The sequence below is a fragment of the Oncorhynchus keta genome, chromosome 12 (genome assembly GCF_023373465.1).
Source record: "Oncorhynchus keta strain PuntledgeMale-10-30-2019 chromosome 12, Oket_V2, whole genome shotgun sequence".
Classification (NCBI taxonomy): domain Eukaryota; kingdom Metazoa; phylum Chordata; class Actinopteri; order Salmoniformes; family Salmonidae; genus Oncorhynchus; species Oncorhynchus keta.
In genome coordinates, this window is record NC_068432.1 from 42675369 (window position 1) to 42694465 (window position 19097).

General features: G+C 40.9%; 1 protein-coding gene across 2 annotated transcripts in view; it reads left to right on the forward strand.

Moving 5' to 3' along the window:
• Positions 1-8813, forward strand: part of LOC118391522 (chondroitin sulfate N-acetylgalactosaminyltransferase 1-like) — a 50556-nt gene extending 41743 nt beyond the window's left edge. For both annotated transcript variants that reach the window (XM_035783009.2, XM_052458352.1), the window contains exons 5-8: positions 1749-1927; positions 2087-2181; positions 2312-2393; positions 5976-8813. In XM_035783009.2, the coding sequence (XP_035638902.2) occupies positions 1749-1927; positions 2087-2181; positions 2312-2393; positions 5976-6271 (652 nt within the window). In that variant the 3' untranslated portion in view covers positions 6272-8813. The remainder of the gene's footprint in view (positions 1-1748; positions 1928-2086; positions 2182-2311; positions 2394-5975) is intronic.
• The last annotated feature ends 10284 nt before the right edge of the window (positions 8814-19097 follow it).

Here is a 19097-nt window from a genome sequence, read left to right on the forward strand (position 1 = left end):
CTGGGTCCTGAGAGTGCATTCTGATGAAGATCATCAAAGGTAAGTGAATATTTATAATGCTATTTCTGACTTTGTTGACTCCACAACATGGCGGGTATCTGTATGGCTTGTTTTGTTGTCTGAGCACTGTACTGAGATTATTGCATGGTGTACTCTTTCGGTAAAGCTTTTTTGAAATCTGACACAGCGGTTGTATTAAGGAGAAGTTTATCTAAAGTTCCATGCATAACAGTTGTATCTTTTATCAATGTTTATTATGAGTATTTCTGTAAATTGATGTGGCCCTCTGCAAAATCACAGGATTTTTTGGAAGCAAAACATTATGGAACATAACGGGCCAAAGTAAACTGAGATTTTTGGATATAAATATGAACTTTATCAACCAAACATACATGTTGTTATGCACGTGAGTGAGGACCCAAAAGCGGTTTAACAAATACAGAGTCCTTTAATGTCAAAACACAGGGAAGACATAGATCCTCTTCAGATGTATATAATGGCAAAATAGACAACCCGCAGAGAGGGCGACAAATGAATCATAAAGTCCTTCTGATAATTACAGAAGAGTCCCCTTCTTAGCAGCAGAGGAGAATAGCTGGGTAGAGTCCCCTTCTTAGCAGCAGAGGAGAATAGCTGGGTGAGCGGCGACAGACTGCTGGTCTCTCTGGGTAGGCGCGGGTCGTAGAGGACAGAGGTACCTGATCACACGTAGCATCAGATGAACAGGTAGATTCCGACAGGACGGGACAAGGGTGAAGCAAACAAGACGATAGTTTGGTTCTGGCATGAGAAACTCAAACGAGAATCTGACAAAGACAGAAGCAGGAACAGAGAGAGAAATAGAGACCTAATCAGAGGGAAAAAGGGAACAGGTGGGAAAAGGGTGAACGAGGTAGTTAGAGAATATGAGGAACAGCTGGGGGAAGGAGAGGAAGAGAAGGTAACCTAATACGACCAGCAGAGGGAGACGGAGTGAAGAGAAAGAACAGGAACAAGACATAATATGACAATACATGACACATGTATTGTGATCAAAGCCTAGTGATTCATTTTATCTCTATTTCTGCTTTTTGTGACTCCTCTCTTATGTTGGAAAAATGGCTGTGTTTTTCTGTGACTAGGTGCAGACCTAACATAATCATTTGGTGTGCTTTCGTCGTAAAGCCTTTTTGAAATCGGACACTGTGGTGGGATTAACAGCAAGTTTATCTTTAAAATGGTGTAAAATACTTCTATGTTTGAGGAATTTTAATTATGAGATTTCTGTTGTTTTGAATTTGGCGCCTTGCACTTTCACTGGCTGTTGTTATATCGATCCCGTTAGCAGGATCTAAGCCATATTAACGAATTAGGCGATAAATGAGATAATAGACCAATAACAAAGACAGTTACATTTTTCCAGAGGGTGTCTGTGTTCCAAACCTCTCTGCCAATAACAGCTAGTTTTCAGTTTCCCCCTCAGAACACTCCCAGACAGTCCTAGCACAATTCTTGCTTGAGAAATGTATCTTTGCTAAGAAGCTATTTTTATTTTATTTTTGACTATTTTAATTGAAAACAATCACAGTATGGTACTTAATTATTACCCAGAAATGATTTGACGTTGAAATAAAAACATCTGAATTGGATCTTTAAACGTTATTGTGTTATTCTTGATGATTTTAAATACAGTGTATTCACGTGTAGCTGACATTTGTTTTTCAATTGTCCACAAATCTAATAAAATCTCTCCCTTTCCCACCTCACAGGGAGATCAACTTTAAGAACTTCACTCTGCTCCAGCTGAATGAGGAGTTCTCCCGGGGGCGTGGCCTGGATGTGGGTGCCAGGGCGTGGAAAGGAGGGAACGTTCTCCTTTTCTTCTGTGATGTCGATATCTACTTCACCTCTGACTTCCTCAACACCTGCCGACTCAACACTCAACCTGGTGAGTGAGGTTACTACACTTGACTGAACAAACCCACATCCGTGCTGTGTTCAGAGTGGGAGGCTCTAACAACATGTTCAACTTTATTTAACATGGATAATAAATACATTAGGAATCTTTTGATTTGTTTGATAACATTTGCATACCTTTCTTCCGTAGGTAAAAAGGTGTTCTATCCTGTTCTGTTCAGCCAGTACAACCCAACCCTGATTTACGGTAACCACGACTACATCCCTCCAGTGGAGCAGCAACTGGTAAGAAAGCTGTTTTCACTGATGTCCTCTAAATGACTCTTCATAAAGGTTAAGAGATACCACATACATGGTACAACAGCATGTTTTCTCACATTGCATTTGCCTGTTCTGTATTACTCTGGTTTAATAGGTCATTAAAAAGGATACAGGATTCTGGAGAGACTTTGGCTTCGGAATGACATGCCAATACCGATCAGATTTCATCAACATAGGTAAAGACCATGTTAACTCATCGCTGGTCAATTATGCCTTCATATTAATGGTAATGCAAATTGTGCTAAGAGAAACATATACAGTGCATTCGGAAAGTATTCAGATTATGTTGTTACGTTACAGCCTTATTCTAAAATTGATTAAATTGTTTTTTCCACTCATCAATGTACACACAATACCCCATAATGACAAATAAAAACAGGTTTTTAGAAGAAAAAAAAGAAAAAAATGAAATATCACATTTACATAAGTTTTCAGACCCTTTACTCAGTACTTTGTTGAGCACCTTTGGTAGCGATACAGCCTTGAGTCTTCTTGGGTATGATGTTACAAGCTTGGCACACCTATATTTGGGGAGTTTCTCGCATTCTTATCTGCAGATCCTCTCAAGCTTGTCAGGGAGCATTTCTGCACAGCTAGGCAATCAGGCCAAAGATTCTTATAGTCTGAGAGTCTTTAGGTGCCTTTTGGCAAACTCCAAGTACCTTTTACTGAGGAGTGGCTTCCGTCTGGCCACTCTACCATAAAGGCTTGATTGGTGTAATGCTGCAGAGATGGTTGTCCTTCTGGAAGGTTCTCCCATCTCCACAGAGGAACTTTGGAGCTCTGTCAAAGTGACCCATCTCCCCCGATTGCTCAGTTCGGCCGGGCGGCCAGCTCTAGGAAGTGTCTTGGTGGTTCCAAACTTCTTTCATTTCAGAATAATGGAGGCCACTGTCGTGTTGGGGACATCAATGCTGCATACATTTTTGGGTACTCTTCTCCAAATCTGTGCCTCGACACAATCCTGTATCGGAGCTCTACGGACAATTCCTTCGACCTCATGGCTTTGTTTTTGCTCTGACATGCAATGTCAACTGTGAGACTGTATATAGATAGGTGTGTGCATTTCCAAATCATGTCCAATCAATTGAATTTACCACAAGTGGACTCCAATCAAGTTGTAAAAACATTTCAGGGATGATCAATGGAAAAGAGTCTCATAGCAAAGGGTCTGAATACTTCCATAAATAAGGTATTTCTGTTTTTATTTTTTATAAATGAGCAAAAAGTATTCAACCTGTTTTCACTTTGTCATTATGGGGTGTTGTGTGTAGATTGATGAGGAAAATGTTTTATTGAATCCATTTTAGAACAAGGCTGTAACGTAACAAGGTGGGGAAAAAGGGAAGGGCTCTGAATACTTTCCGAATGCACTGTATTTCCATTCATATCCAAACCACCAGCAATATCATTATGGATTCAGGTATATTGGCTCTCAGGACAGGTTATGCCTCAACACGATTTTCCACCTCAGTTGAGGCCATTAGATGAAATCAGAGGCTATAAACTATGGTGGGAATAAGGACCTGTATCCGTGTCTGGCTGTCCCAAATGGCACCATATTCCCTTTATAGTGCACTCTTCTTTTTTTTACCAGGGCCCATAGGGAGAAGTAATGCACTATATAAGGAATAGTGTGTAATTTGGGACGCAGATACTGTCCAGAGACAGTCCTTATTCCCAACATAAATCATTGATATTACTGTGGCGGGAGACAGAGGTACAGCATCTGTCTGACCTTAGGCTCTCAGGAGAGAGATATAATGGATCACTATCCACCTCATGATATAAAACTACTATAATATATGTACGTTTAATAGTCCTTGCAACTCTTTGGCTGAGTGATTTCAGATTAGATGTGAATAGTAATTAATAAATAATTGATCCATGTGTTGAGATTTTCACCCAAAGTAGAGAGAGAGAGAGAGAGAGACAGAGAGAGACAGAGAGAGACAGAGAGAGACAGAGAGAGAGAGAGCGAGGGGAAGAAGGGAGGAATATAGACAATTTGCTTCTCCCAGTGAGATGAAGAGAAGAGACAGAATGAGTTCAAATAGAGAGGACATTTTTAGGGCCCAGCATACAAACAATCGCTGATAATCGTTCTCAAAACTTGTCGTTGCACATCTCACATTTACAAGAGCATTGCAGATTTTGCCGATAAAATCAAACCTATTTCAAAATATCAGGATGTCTAGGAAGGCTCAAAGACGGGATCAGTAGTCCTCAGATTGCGTTTCAGACCCGCTCACATTAAACGAGCGTTGGTAACAGCAGCACATCCAGAGTAGGCAATGACATGGGAATTTTGTCTCTGATCTCAGGAACTTGTCTGGGACAGCTAAATCAGATCAAAAATAGTGTACGCCAGGCTTTAGTTGTTTATTTTCTGTCAATTTTATTTTTCTGATTACATAAACTAGATTTGATGTCTTTAGTGTCTGAAACTTTCAAATCAAATCCAATTTTATTTGTCACACTTCATCACTAAATCTAAGTGAAAATGACAAACTGACACATTTTAATTTTCATCAAAACTATTTTATATCGATGGAGCGCATTTGATTTTACAGTCTGCACATACGCAGTTCGGCGCTACACGACCATTAGACCCAACGACTTGTTTCTGCGCATGAGCTTAGCTAGCTAATGTCACCATGACATTGCCTAAAAGTGTGATCGGGGATTTCTATTGGATAAGCAGTTTCTGTCTATGGTTGAGCACTGAGCAGTCTGCAGTAAGAGAAAAAGGAAGAAAAACACACTCCTGCATAAATAAACAAAACATGATTACCTGTGTCACCTAGGGCATGAGGAGAATGTAGTCCAGATAGTTTGAAAGAACTTACGTCAGCATCTCAATTCCTCTGAAAGTCGTGTTAGGAGGCAGAGATACTCTCCGCCCTAACAATGGGAGTCGTTGTCACAAACGTGGAAAGGCAGGCGGGAGGAGGTGAGATCAGATGGGAACATTTGAACAACAGACACAATTCCGAGATAAAATGGTTTTTCTCAAAGTTGCCGAGATGCCACGTGCATCCACTTATATCAGTACATTCGTAACAATCTAAACATTTCCTAACTTCTACTCGAGAAAATAAGCCTCAGTTAGCAAATTAGAAATAAAAAAAAGTTGTTGACCAAATCTGAACCTCTCATAGAACTCCATACAGAAAATCCTCACTTGGTCTGCTTATTGCTATTTTCTCACATGGACAGAGCCTCCCGCTTTACCTCTTCCTCTCTGAGTTAGGACATGTTCTGAGGTTCTATCCCAATAGCTCATCACTCCTCTGCAGTCATAAATCAAATCAAAGTTTATTTGTCACGTGCGCCGAATACAACAGGTGTAGTAGACCTTACAGTGAAATAGCAACAGACCCCAGACATTATGCATGTAGAACAGATCCCAACAAACCGGATGTGTTTGCATTAACATATTAATTTAACAAGCTGTCATCATGACAAAAACAGAACCCTGTCATCAGGATTTGACCTCTGACCCCTGTTTGACCTGATCAATCAATCAGGGGCATAGTTCAGTGGGAACATGTTGTGCAATTTTGCAAATAGAAATGTAATGAAAAGAGCCGGCATGATTTATTTTACTACATTCTGCATTTAAGAGAGGCTTAATTGTATTTCCACATAACCTTTTTCTATATGAACGCTCCACAACGTCCTACTGAACGCACCCCTGATCTCCCTCTGTTATATATGTGCAGTGAGTTGATGAGTTCATGTTGTCCCTCCTCCAGGTGGTTTCGACGTGGACATCAAAGGCTGGGGCGGCGAGGACGTGCACCTTTACAGGAAATACCTTCACAGCAACCTGCTGGTGGTGCGGTCCCCGTCTAGGGGCCTCTTCCACCTGTGGCACGAGAAGCGCTGCGCGGACGAGCTGCCCCCGGAACAGTACAGGATGTGCATGCAGTCCAAGGCCATGAACGAGGCCTCGCACGGCCAGCTGGGCATGCTCTTCTTCCGACACGAGATCGAGGCACACCTGCACAAGCAGAAACCCCAGAGGCTAAACCCTGCCAAGAAGACATGATGAAGACATGATGAGGGAGTCACACAGGACTCTAGACTACAGGAGGAGGGCATGACAGTATGGCAATCAGAGACAGTGAGGGGGAAACAACAACAGAACAGAGACTATTGTTGTGAACTGATGACAACAATACTGACTCACTACAGAGGAAAAACACTCCATTTTATAATCCGATGGCAAAATGGATATATAAAACACAGCTAAGGCACCTGTCGTATCTTGAAGAAGTGAGAGCACTGTAAAAACAACAGTGAGAGTCAAAAGGAGCAGCAGAAAGACTTGACAACTCTGCTGTATTTTGTTTAAAATCATGTGCCTCGTGTTGACTGACTGACAGCTGGTTTTGAGAATCATGATGTGGCATCTGCTGGTCTTTCTTGAAGGCTAGATAAAGAGTAGAACTAGGTTTTCCTGTAGCCTATTAGAGACATCTTGTGGACTGGAAGAGAACAGCATGACTGTGAATGGAATGAGGATACTCTTAATCTGAAGTCATGTCAGCTGGTTACGTGACTCTCAGAACTGATGATCAATCAATACATTAAAACAGGCATTACTGAGGGTTATGTAGAGAGACAATGGAGGTACATGGAAGCTATTAGATATTCATTATTTCTCAAGCTCCACAGAATCAATATACAGATGTACTAACCTAATTTGATCACTCCTTTGTTGCTGATCATTTTCCTTCACTGCAGCAAATGCATATGAGCTTTGTGAGTTACATAAATTCACAGAAAACCCCAACTCTAGCCTGTTTACACCTGGTGCTAACATGGGTCCTTTGTGCACAATCAGAATGTGGACAAAATCAGGACAAATTACGCAAGTTAGAACCAGGTATAAACGAGGTTAATACACGATTATATTAACAGTATTGCACTTTTCATGTAGCCTACTTTTTGCCAGTTGATAGCAAAACCACCGATTAAGCAACATTGTGGACTGCTGCAGGATCATTTTGCTGTGACAACACAGATCAAATTAAGATCCTACATCTACAGTGTACTGCTTTTTCACGAGTTTAACTAATCCTACAAGTGCTTTTATGTGCTTTTTTATCATCAAGAGAGTGTAGTTTGAAGGGTCAAAATAAATATCAATAATTTTTTGGGCGGTATTATGCTGTGCTGTTTGAGCAGGACGCTATGAGGGTGTCACGTTTGTCGTAAGAATTATCGGACCAAGGTGGAGCGTGATATGGTTTCCACATGTTTATTAACTGAAAAACAATGAAGAATGAACGAAACGTGAAGACAATGGCGTGCTCACAGGCAACTTCACATAAACAAGTTCCCACAAACACAGGTGGGAAAAATAACTACTTAAATATGATCCCCAATTAGAGACAACGATTACCAGCTGCCTCTAATTGGGAATCATTCAAAACACCAACATAGAAAAATAAACTAGAACACAACATAGGTATACTAGATCACCCCCTAGTCACGCCCTGACCTACTAAACCATAGAGAAATAATGGCTCTCTATGGTCAGGGCGTGACAGAGGGATAGGAGAAAATATGGATACAGTGTCCAACATATTTCTCAATGTTGTTGATTTTATTAGGATCTCTTTTAGTCCCCATTTGGACTAATCTTCCAAGAGTCCTTAACATTAAGTTATATTAAGAGATAAAACAAAGACTATCTACTATAGTCAAATTGTTTTGTGTATGGTATAACTGGGCAAATAATATATTATAATAGATAGCATCCACTTTGATTCCATAATTAAGTTATAAACGCAGTGTTAAAATGGTAGAACGGTCTTCACCCTCTATCAGAAATTTTGTTATAAAAAATTAAATGCCTTGCTCCAAAAATTCTTATATATTATTTAACAATGTTGTTATATGTATTGATAATATGCCTACTCTTCCTTAGAAGCTTAAATGACAATGGCTTGACACAAGTCTAAATGACCCAAAGGAAGTTGAGGTAGTAGAATGCCTCCATGTCTATAGAGCAGTACAAGCTAGGTATGGGCCAGTATAGGCAGTCCATCCACAGAGCAATATAGGCCAGGGGAAAGTGCCAGTATGAAAGTGTAAATTAAGACAATCTGAAATGGTTAGAAATGTAAAGTTAGTGGCAAAGTGCCTCTGATATTTTAAAGTGACACATGGCTTTTACGTTATCCAGGTGGATTTCTACTGAGAGTTTTTCTTAGAGATGTAACCTCTCGATGGCTAAGCGCAGTATTATAAATGAACACATTTTCACAGGCTTGACATTCACAGCGAGTGACAAAGACTTTATGCCATTTCACTTATTTGTCTTAAATGTCAGCTCTCAACATTTTGTGTTAACTGTATATTGAGGTGTTTGATTACATTCCTCATGAGTATTTCAATCCCATGACAGTAGTAGACTGTTTCACATGGAATAATTTATATTAACCTACATTTGTGTTGGATCACCAAAGCCTGTAAACAGAGTAAAGACACACTTTTTAATTAATGTTAATTTTTACATTTGTTTTATTGTTTCATGAAAGGATACTTCTTTCTGTTAATAATAAATATAACTTTACTGATTATGTTCTTGATTGATTCTCAATGCATACCTTTTATTCTGTTTAAAGTTGTCTTCAGTTGAAATGCACTTTTATTCATTTTGAGACCATTGTAATTGTATAAAATGAAGAAAATAAGTTATTTTCTGGTGTGATGCTTCTTTCCAGATGTTATTTGACTCTTGCAAAAACTGCAGTAGTCTGGAATCTACTTTATTCTACTCTGTTCTAGACTGTACTCTTAGGAAAAAAATTGTTATTTGGGGTTCTACGTACATAGAACCTTTTGGAACTTCTTAGGGCTAGGCCAGCGGGACACCTGTCAACAACTTCAGGTGAAATTGGAGGGCACGCAATTCAAATCATAATAATCATAAACATTAAACATCTAGGTACATACAAGTATCTTATACCGGTTCAAAGCGTAAATTCTTGTTAATCTAACTGCATTGTCCGATTTACAAAAATCTTTACAGCGAAAGCATGCCATGCGATTGTTTGAGGATGGCGCCCCACATAAAATATTTTGCCTGATCAACCCACTATCAGGCTTCATAAAAATCACAAATAGCGATTAAATATTCACTTACATTTTGAAAATCTTCCTCTGATTTGAGATCCAAAGGGTCCCAGCTACAACATGCAAGTCCGTTTAGTAGGCGCCATCGATTTGAGTAACCCACTCATTCAACGTGCAGAGAAAGGAATCCAAAAGCTATCGTTAAACTTTGTTAAAACAAGTAAAAATATGATTCTATGTAATCCTCAGGTACCCTAAAATGTAATTAAACTATCATATTTTGCACGGAACGAAGTATGTTCAATATGAAAGTAAAATTAGCAGGTGCGTGTCCTCTTCGGCATGGACTCACCAACTTTCAACTCTGACTCCCAGTACCAAAACTCAAAATTCTTCCTTGTTTGGGAAGAAACAAGCCTGAAACCTATAACAAAGACTGTTAATATCTAGTGGAAGCCATGGAAATTTCTACAAACTTCAAAGTGGTTTTTTTTTGCTTCCATGCCTGAGTAACAGGCAGTTTACTTTGGGCACGTCAGTCAGACAGGAAGTGGAGAAAAATAGACCCTAAAGCTGCAATAAGTAACCTTTTGGGCGATCCTACCAAATTCACATAGAAATATGAGTTATTATTACGAATTCCCTGATGGTGACTGTTATTAGCACCTCACAACCCAAAGCTGCACACTCCACTACCTCACAACCTGAGCCTGAGAGTTTAGGGAGTACCATAAACCTACCTCTCAAACTTTCTCTGACCTGTGTGACCTGTGCCCTGTTAGGTTTCTAGGGAGGTTACTAGGGGGGCATGCCCATCCTCTTGACTCTGCAGGTCACACAATACTTGTAGTCTCCCTCAAGCAGTGGCAGAGAGCAACATCTCTGTCTCTGCCCGCACCAACAACTGGACTCAATCATATCTCTGGACTTGTGGGATGGTCTGCATGCCCAAAGTGAGTTGTGTGACATTTGTATATTGTTCTTCATAGTTGGTTACTACTATTGCCAATTGTATGTTGCCCCTCTGAATTTACTGTGTTGTGTAATGCTCTGCAGGTGGCATATGCAATCTATATTATCACCGCCTGGTATGGCAACTGCTCCGCCCACAACCGTAAGGCTCTCCAGAGGGTAGTGAGGTCTGCACAACGCATCACCGGGGGGCAAACTACCTGCCCTACAGAACACCTACACCACCTGATGTCACAGGAAGGCCATCTATCTAGCTGACACCTTTGCTGTCAGCTAGATAGCGACCAGCTACCTTGATCCAAGACGAAAGATATATTGCTATCCCATATTTTATTGAACTAGTATTTGTTGTCTTATTTATGCATTTTGTATTGTGTCTTGTACAGAATACTTTCCAAATAGCAGTCAGATATTTATCATAGGTAGTCTAGTGATTAGAGCATTGTACTAGTAACCGAAACGTTGCAAGATCGAATCCCCGAGCTGACAAGGTCAAAATCTGTTATTCTTTCCCTGAACAAGGCAGTTAACCCACTGTTCCTAGGCCGTCGTTGAAATAATAATTTGTTCCTAACTGACTTGCCTAGTTAAATAAAAGGTGAAATAAATAAGTACCAAATAAATAAGCACAGATTCTTCTACTTTTCCATTATAGGAATTAGACCAGCACAAACACATGTAAAACAGCATATTGTGATTTTGGTGGGTAAGTTAAAAATGGAAAAACTGGATGTGTAAGGTAGGTGTTAGTATTTTTATATATGTCAACTGAAGCAGAATGAGAAACACACTTAACAGACTCAAAACAAGGAAGCCATATCTAAACACAGCTATATCAACACCCTTCTTGTCAATTTAACAGTTTCTGCCGTCATTTGTGAGCAGCACATTTCCCATTCAGTCTGAACCCCAGAATAAGCAGGACGACAGCATTACATAGGTGAAAAAAGGTAGCAAAAACAGTACACCACAACACTTTTAAAATGTGTTACAGAGTCTAGATGTTATCAAATCAGGAGAAAAACAATGAAGGAATTAGAATAAAGAAAATGGGTGACGGTAGGGTGGGTTTATAGAGATAAGACAGAGAGTTCCAACGTGCCCGAAAGTTAAGGGACCATGGGGCATAAAACAGTGGCGATCAGTGCCATTTATGATGAGGGTGGAAGATTTTTTAAAATTATTTCTATTACAGCATGTTGGATGACTGTCATTCATACTCCATTCACCCAGTTCAATGTAACAGTGATAGGTTTAGGCTACTACATGATACTCAAATTTTCCCAATACCCATCATGAGTTTGCTACAACCTAGACTATGAATGCAAGTTTACAACATAAGTGCACACAGGTCCAGAGTTGAATTAGAGGACAGCTAGCTTGACCTGACCTTTGAGATCCTTTATTTCTCTATTTTGGTTAGGTCAGGGTGTCTAGTCTAGGTTTATTTCTTTCTTGGCCTGGTATGGTTCCCAATCAGAGGCAGCTGTCTATCGCTGTCTCTGATTGGGGATCATATTTATGCAGCCTTTTCCCGCCTGTTGTTTGTGTGATCTTGATTTTTTTTTGCTTTACAAACTACTACACATATGAAAGACTGTACCAAACAGGCCAGTACAATAGCCTACACATGGAGATGAACCTAAAGGCACATACAGTACCTAACCAATACTATTCACCCGACAGACAAGGCAGGTGTGAACCAGAGCTGCCTTGGCTGCAGTCTTCTTTTTCTCAGCTGCTTCCTTCTTAGCAGCTACCCTGGCATCAGTCAACAAGTTCAACTTGAGAGTGGAGCATTTAAAAAATATAAAAGATGCACCGTTATTTAATTAACCAGGTAGGCTAGTTGAGAACAATTTCTCATTTTACAACTGCGACCTGGCCGAGATAAAGCAAAGCAGTGCGACACAAACAACAACACAGAGTTACACATGGAATAAACAAGCATACAGTCAATAACACTAGAAAAAAACAAAGAAAGTCTATATACAGTGTGTACAAATGGTGTGAGGTGGTAAGGTAATAAATAGGCCATAGTGGCAAGTAATTACAATTTAGCAAATGAACGCTGGAGTGATAGATGTGCAGATGATGATGTGCAAGTAGAAATACTGGTGTGCAAAAGAGCAGAAAAGTAAGTTAAAACAATATGGGGATGAGGTAGGTAGATTGGATGGGCTATTTACAGATGGGCTATGTACAGCTGCAGTGATCGGTTAGCTGCTCGGATAGCTGATGTTTAAAATTAGTGAGGGAAATATAAGTCTCCAGCTTCAGAGATTTTTGCAGTTCGTTCCAGTCATTGACAGCAGAGAACTGGAAGGAAAGGCGGCCAAAAGAGGTGTTGGCTTTGGAGTGAGTGCTACGGGTGGGTGTTGTTATCGTGACCAGTGAGCTGAGGTAAGGCAGAGCTTTACCTAGCAAAGACTTATCTATGACATGGAGCCAGTGGGTCTGGCGACAAATATGTAGCGAGGGCCAGCCAATTAGAGCATACAGGTCGCAGTGGTGGGTGGTATATGGGGCTTTGGTGACAAAACGGATGGCACTGTGATAGACTGCATCCAGTTTGCTGAGTAGAGTGTTGGAGGCAATTTTGTAAATGACATTGCCAAAGTCGAGGATCGGTAGGATAGTCAGTTTTACTAGGGGATGTTTGGCGGCATGAGTGAAGGAGGCTTTGTTGCGGAATAGAAAGCTGATTCTATATTTCATTTTGGATTGGAGATGTTTAATACGAGTCTGGAAGGAGAGTTTACAGTCTAGCCAGACACCTACGTATTTGTAGTTGTCCACATATTCTAAGTCAGAACCGTCCAGAGTCATGATGCTAGTCGGGCAGGATGGGTGCAGGCAGCAAACGGTTAAAATGCATGTATTTCGTTTTACTAGTATTTAAGAGCAGTTGGAGGCCATGGAAGGAGTGTTGTATGGCATTGAAGCTTGTTTGGAGGTTTGTTAACACAGTGTCCAAAGAAGGGCCAGATGTATACAGAATGGTGTCGTCTGCATAGAGGTGGATCAGGGAATCACCCGCAGCAAGAGCGACATCTTTGATATATACAGAGAAAAGAGTCGGCCCGAGAATTGAACCCTGTGGTACTCCCATAGACTGCCAGAGGTTCAGACAACAGGCCCTCCCGATTTGACACACTGAACTCTGAGTGAACCAGGTGAGGCATGCATTATATAGCAATAGCCCCGCCTCCAATTGTACTCATAGTACATAATTATGACTTAAATAGAGGGACAGGTCCAGATCTGAATGGCAGGAGTTTGTATAAGAGTTTGATCCAGCGCCGCCCACAACTGATTACAAATCATAGTCTATCGCCGTGACTTGGGGTATTGATTATTTAAGTCAGGTGTTAGAACTGACTCACACTCTTCCTTCAATGACTGAAACAGACCAACGCAGGAGAATAGTATTCCGGGATGAAACAGCTGACCTAGTTGAGAGGTGATAAGACTCTGGCACACCCTGGCATTGGTTCTGGAATAGAGAAGGTGCAAATAAAGTTTGCAATTTGGCATCAATAACATGACAGTAATTCTACTTCAATAACAAATGTGTGAATGCCAATTCATTTAAAACCCACCATAGCAGGTAGGACTAAATAAGGTTACACAACCTTGCCTACTAGCTATACTAATGATATGTTGTCCAGAGGGTAACAGCAAACATATCAATATGTTCCAGCAGTAAAGTAAGCACACTGTTGACTCAAGAGAGGATGCTAATCAGTCCATCTCTGAAACCTATCAAAAAGGCGAATATATTGATAAAAGCTGTCACGACTTCCGCCGAAGTCGGCTCCTCTCCTTGTTCGGGCGGTGTTCGGCGATCGACGACACCGGCTTTCTAGCCATCGCCACTCCATTTTTCATATATCCATTTGTCTTGTCTTGTTTTCATACACACCTGGTTGTAATTTCCCCAATCAATCGACCTGCATTTTACCCTCTGTTTCCCAATGGAAATATGCAGATGTATGCTATAACGCGCCAATAGGATCTTGCTAGCTCGTGCATGGCTCTGCACACCTCCTTGCTTGTTCTGCCTACTATGTCTCATTAAATTATTTGTATCTTAGAAATCCATTTGCATTGCTAGTTATAGCTTAATGTTAGCTAGCTAACTAACATTGAACCTAGTTGGGTAGCTTTACCTTGGCAATCGGTTTGTATTGCTAGTACTTGTTAAGCTAGCTATCTAGCATTTATTTGATTTAACTAGGCAAGTCAGTTAAGAACAAATTCTTATTTACAATGACGGCCTACACCGGCCAGACCCAGGCGACGCTAGGCCAATTGTGCGCCGCCCTCTAGCTAGCTACATGTCTAAACAAAATACTCCACTTTACCAGATGATTACATGACCCATCAAATTAGCCAGGTGTGTCTGACGGTGATTACAGCTATCTATTGTATAATAATTCAGCGTTGGTGCTCTGGAGCCTAGTGTTGTTGTTGTCAAGGAGCGTTCGGACTCCGTCAGGACCAGGTTTCAGCTACTGCGCATTTCAGCTACTAGGTTTCAGCTACTAGGCATGGTCCTAGGGCTCAGGTCCTCTGAGAAAGAAAGAAAATTAAAGAGAGCATTCTTAAATTCACACAGGACACCAGATAAGACAGGAGAAATATAAACTATTGCAGCATAAATACTGGAGGCTGAGAAAGGAGGGGTCGGGAGACACTGTGGCCCCGTCCTACGATACCCCCGGACAGGGCCAAACAGGCAAGATATAACCCCACCCATTTTGCCAATGCACAGCCCCCACACCACTAGAGGGATATCTCCAACCACCAACTTACCATCCTGAGACAAGGCAGAGTATAGCCCACGAAGATCTCCCCCACGGCACAACCCAATTGGGGTGCCAACCCGGACAGGAAGATCACGTCAGTGACTCAACCCACTCAAGTGATGCACCTCTCCTAGGGATGGCATTGAAGAGCACCAGTAAGCCAGTGACTCAGCCCCTGTAATAAGGTTTGAGGCAGAGAATCCCGGTGGAGAGAGGGGAACTGGCCAGGCAGAGACAGCAAGGAAGGTTTGTTGCTCCAGTGCCTTTCCGTTCACCTTCACACTCCTGGGCCAGACTACACTCAATCATAGGACCTACTGAAGAGATGAGTCTTCAGTAAAGACTTAAAGGTTCAGACCGAGTCTGCGTCTCTTACATGGATAGGCAGACCATTCCATAAAAATTGAGCTCTATAGGAGAAAGCCTGGCTTCAACTGTTTGCTTAGAAATTCTACAGACAATAAGGAGGCCTGCGTCTTGTGACCGTAGCGTACGTGTAGGTATGTACGGCAGGACCAAATCGGAAACATAGGTAGGAGCAAGCCCATGTAATGCTTTGTAGATTAGCAGTAAAACCTTGAAATCAGCCCTTGCCTTAACAGGAAGCCAGTGTAGAGAGGCTAGCACTGGAGTAATATGATCACATTTTTTGGTTCTAGTCAAGATTCTAGCAGCCGTGTTTATTTAGGTCGGCGGAAAGTAGAGCATTGCAGTAGTCTGACCTAGAGGTGACAAAAGCATGGATAAATTTTTGTACATCATTTTTGTACAGAAAGTTTCAGATTTTTGCAAAAAGCTGTCCTTGAAACAGTCTTGATATGTTCGTCAAAAGAAAGATCAGGGTCCAGAGGAACGCAGAGGTCCTTCACAGTTTTATTTGAGACGACTGTACAACCATCAATATTAATTGTCAGATTCAACAGGAGATCTTTGTTTCTTGGGACCTAGAACTAGAACTAGCATCTATGTTGTCTGAGTTTAAAAGTAGAACATTTGCCGCCATGCACTTCCTTATGTCTGAAACACAGGCTTCCAGGTAGGGCCATTTTGGGGCTTCGCCATGTTTCATCAAAATGTACAGCTGTGTGTCGTCCGCATAACAGTGAAAGTTAACGATATGTTTCCTAATGACATCACCAAGAGTTAAAATATATAGTGAAAACAATAGTGGTCCTAAAACAGAGCCTTGAGGAACACTGACATTTACAGCTGATTTGTCAGAGGACAAACCAACCACAGAAACAAACTGATATCTTTCCGACAGATAAGCTCTAAACCAGGCCAGAACTTGTCCGTGTAGAGCAAATTTGGGTTTCTAATCTCTCCAAACGAATGTCTTGATCGATGGTATCAAAAGCAGTACTAAGGTCTAGGAGCACGAGGACAGATGCAGAGCCTCGGTCTGATGACATTAAACGGTAATTTACCACCTTTACAAGTGCAGTCTCAGTGTTATGATGGGGTCTAAAACCACACTGAAGTGTTTCGTATACATTGTTTGTCTTCAGGAAGGAAGCTTTTTCAAACATTTTTGAGAGGAATGGGAGATTCGATATAGGCCGATAGTTTTTTATATTTTCTGGGTCAAGGTTTGGCTTTTTCAAGAGAGGCTTTATTACTGCCAGTTTTAGTGAGTTTCCGGTGGATAGAGAGACATTTATTATGTTCAACATAGGAAGGCCAAGCACAGAAAGCAGCTCTTTCAGTAGTTTAGTTGGAATATGGTCCAATATGCAGCTTGAAGGTTTAGAGGCCATGATTATTTTCATCAATGTGTCAAGGGATATAGTACTTAAACACTTGAGTGTCTCCCTTGATCCTAGGTCCTAGCAGAATTATGCAGACTCAGGACAACTGAGCATTGGAAGAATACACAGATTTAAAGAGGAGTCTAATTTGCTTTCTTATGATCATGATCTTGTCCTCAAAGAAGTTAATGAATTTATCACTGCCGAAGTGAAAGCCATTCTCTCTTGGGGAATGCTGCTTTTTAGTTTGCTTTGCGACAGTATCAAAAATACATTTGCGATTGTTCTTATTTTCCTCAATTAAGTTGGAAAAAAAAAATTAGGATGATCGAGCAGCAGTGAGGGCTCTTCGATACTGCACGGTACTGTCTTTCCAGGCTAGTCGGAAGACTTCCAGTTTGGTGTAGCGCCATTTCCTTTCCATTTTTCTGGAAGCTTGCTTCAGAGCTCGGGTATTATATGTATACCAGGGAGCCAGATTCTTATGAAAAATGTGTTTTGTTTTTAGGGGTGCGACTGCATCTAGGGTTTTGCGCAAGGTTAAATTGAGTTCCTCAGTTAGGTGGTTAACTGATTTTTGTACTCTCACTTCCTTGGGTAGCTGGAGTCTGGAAGGGCATCTAGAAATCTTTGGGTTGCCCGAGAATTTATAGCACGGCTTTTGATTATCCTTGGTTGGGGTCGGAGCATTTGTTGCGATTGCAAATGTAATAAAATGGTGGTCCATAGTCCAGGATTATGAGGAAAAACATTAAGATCCAGAACATTTATTCCACGGGACAAAACTAGGTCCAGAGTATGACTGTGGCAGTGAGTAGGTCCGGAGACATTTAGTCGGTGATGTCTCTGAAAGCCTTTTAGAGTGGGTCCATGGACTTTTCCATGTGAATATTAAAGTCAACAAAAATTAGAATATTATCTGCCATGACTACAATGTCCGATAGGGATTCAGGGAACTCAGTGTGGAATGCTGTATATGGCCCTGGAGGCCTGTAAACAGCAGCTATAAAAAGTGATTGAGTAGGCTGCATAGATTTCATGTGCATTCCCCCATTCCATATTTACTTATGTTCCACTTTTCTCCTTGTTTTCCTGTCCACCATCTTACCCGCACCTCAGGCCACACTGGTAGCCATTGGGGCTCCGGACACTCCGGACAGTGATATTTTTCAGTGATGTCCAGTAGATGGTTGTCTCATCATTACAGTTTTCAGTGGTACACCTAGATGGCAGCATTGTATCGCTGTTGAAGAACCGAAGTGCCAAAACCTGTTTGAATGTTGTGGAGATGAGGCTATCACTTTGGACATTATTTGCCTATAAGCCATTTGCAACCGGAGACTGACCTTTAGTGCATCCTGTTACATCCTAGCACACAACATCATGCATTATTAGAGGATGGAGATGTGGTCAGGTTTTGTGCTGCTGCCATGTTGTGTTGCTACCATGTTGTGTTGTCATGTGTTGCTGCCATGCTATGTTGTTGTCTTAGGTCTCTCTTTATGTAGTTTTGTGGTGTCTCGCTTGTTGTGATGTGTGTTTTGTCCTATATTTTTATTTAATTTTGTATTTTTAATCCCAGCCCCCATCCCGCAGGAGGCCTTTTGGTAGGCCATCATTGTAAATTCTACATGTTTCTTAACTGATTTGCCTAGTTAAATGAAGGTTAAATAAACAAAAAAAAACAAACAAAAAAAATATTGTAATAAAATATAATCCTGAGAAAAGTAATCTGTACCATACGCCTACAGGTTGAATAAGAACCAACCTGTGCATGAGTGGGATCATCTTTCGTTTAATTCTCGCCCGTGTTCACGTGCTATCTGTACTCCACGTCGGTGAATTTTTACCACTTACCTTTCACCTTTTAAACCAAAAGTTGACAGATCAGTTTGACAATTTCCTTATTAATAGGTAGCCTTTAGCTCATGTAGGCCGAGCTAGTTTGACCATATTGTCAATGTTAAGCAAACTAGCTAACTTCATTATTAACAACGTTATTATTAACAACATTAATAACAGCACTTGAACACGAACATGTCGGATTTCAGACTTTCCACCTCCCAGTTTCCCATTTCACACGAGCACATGAAGAAAACAATATGGTTCCTAAACATCAATAAAATGTTCTGGATAAATGATATAGGCTTTATAAGATAAAGCATACAATATTTATGAGAAGTCTTGGGAATGTTTATTGATAAAACCAATACAGCTTTTTGTTACAGGTTTACAAATTATGCTTTGCATTTAGCCT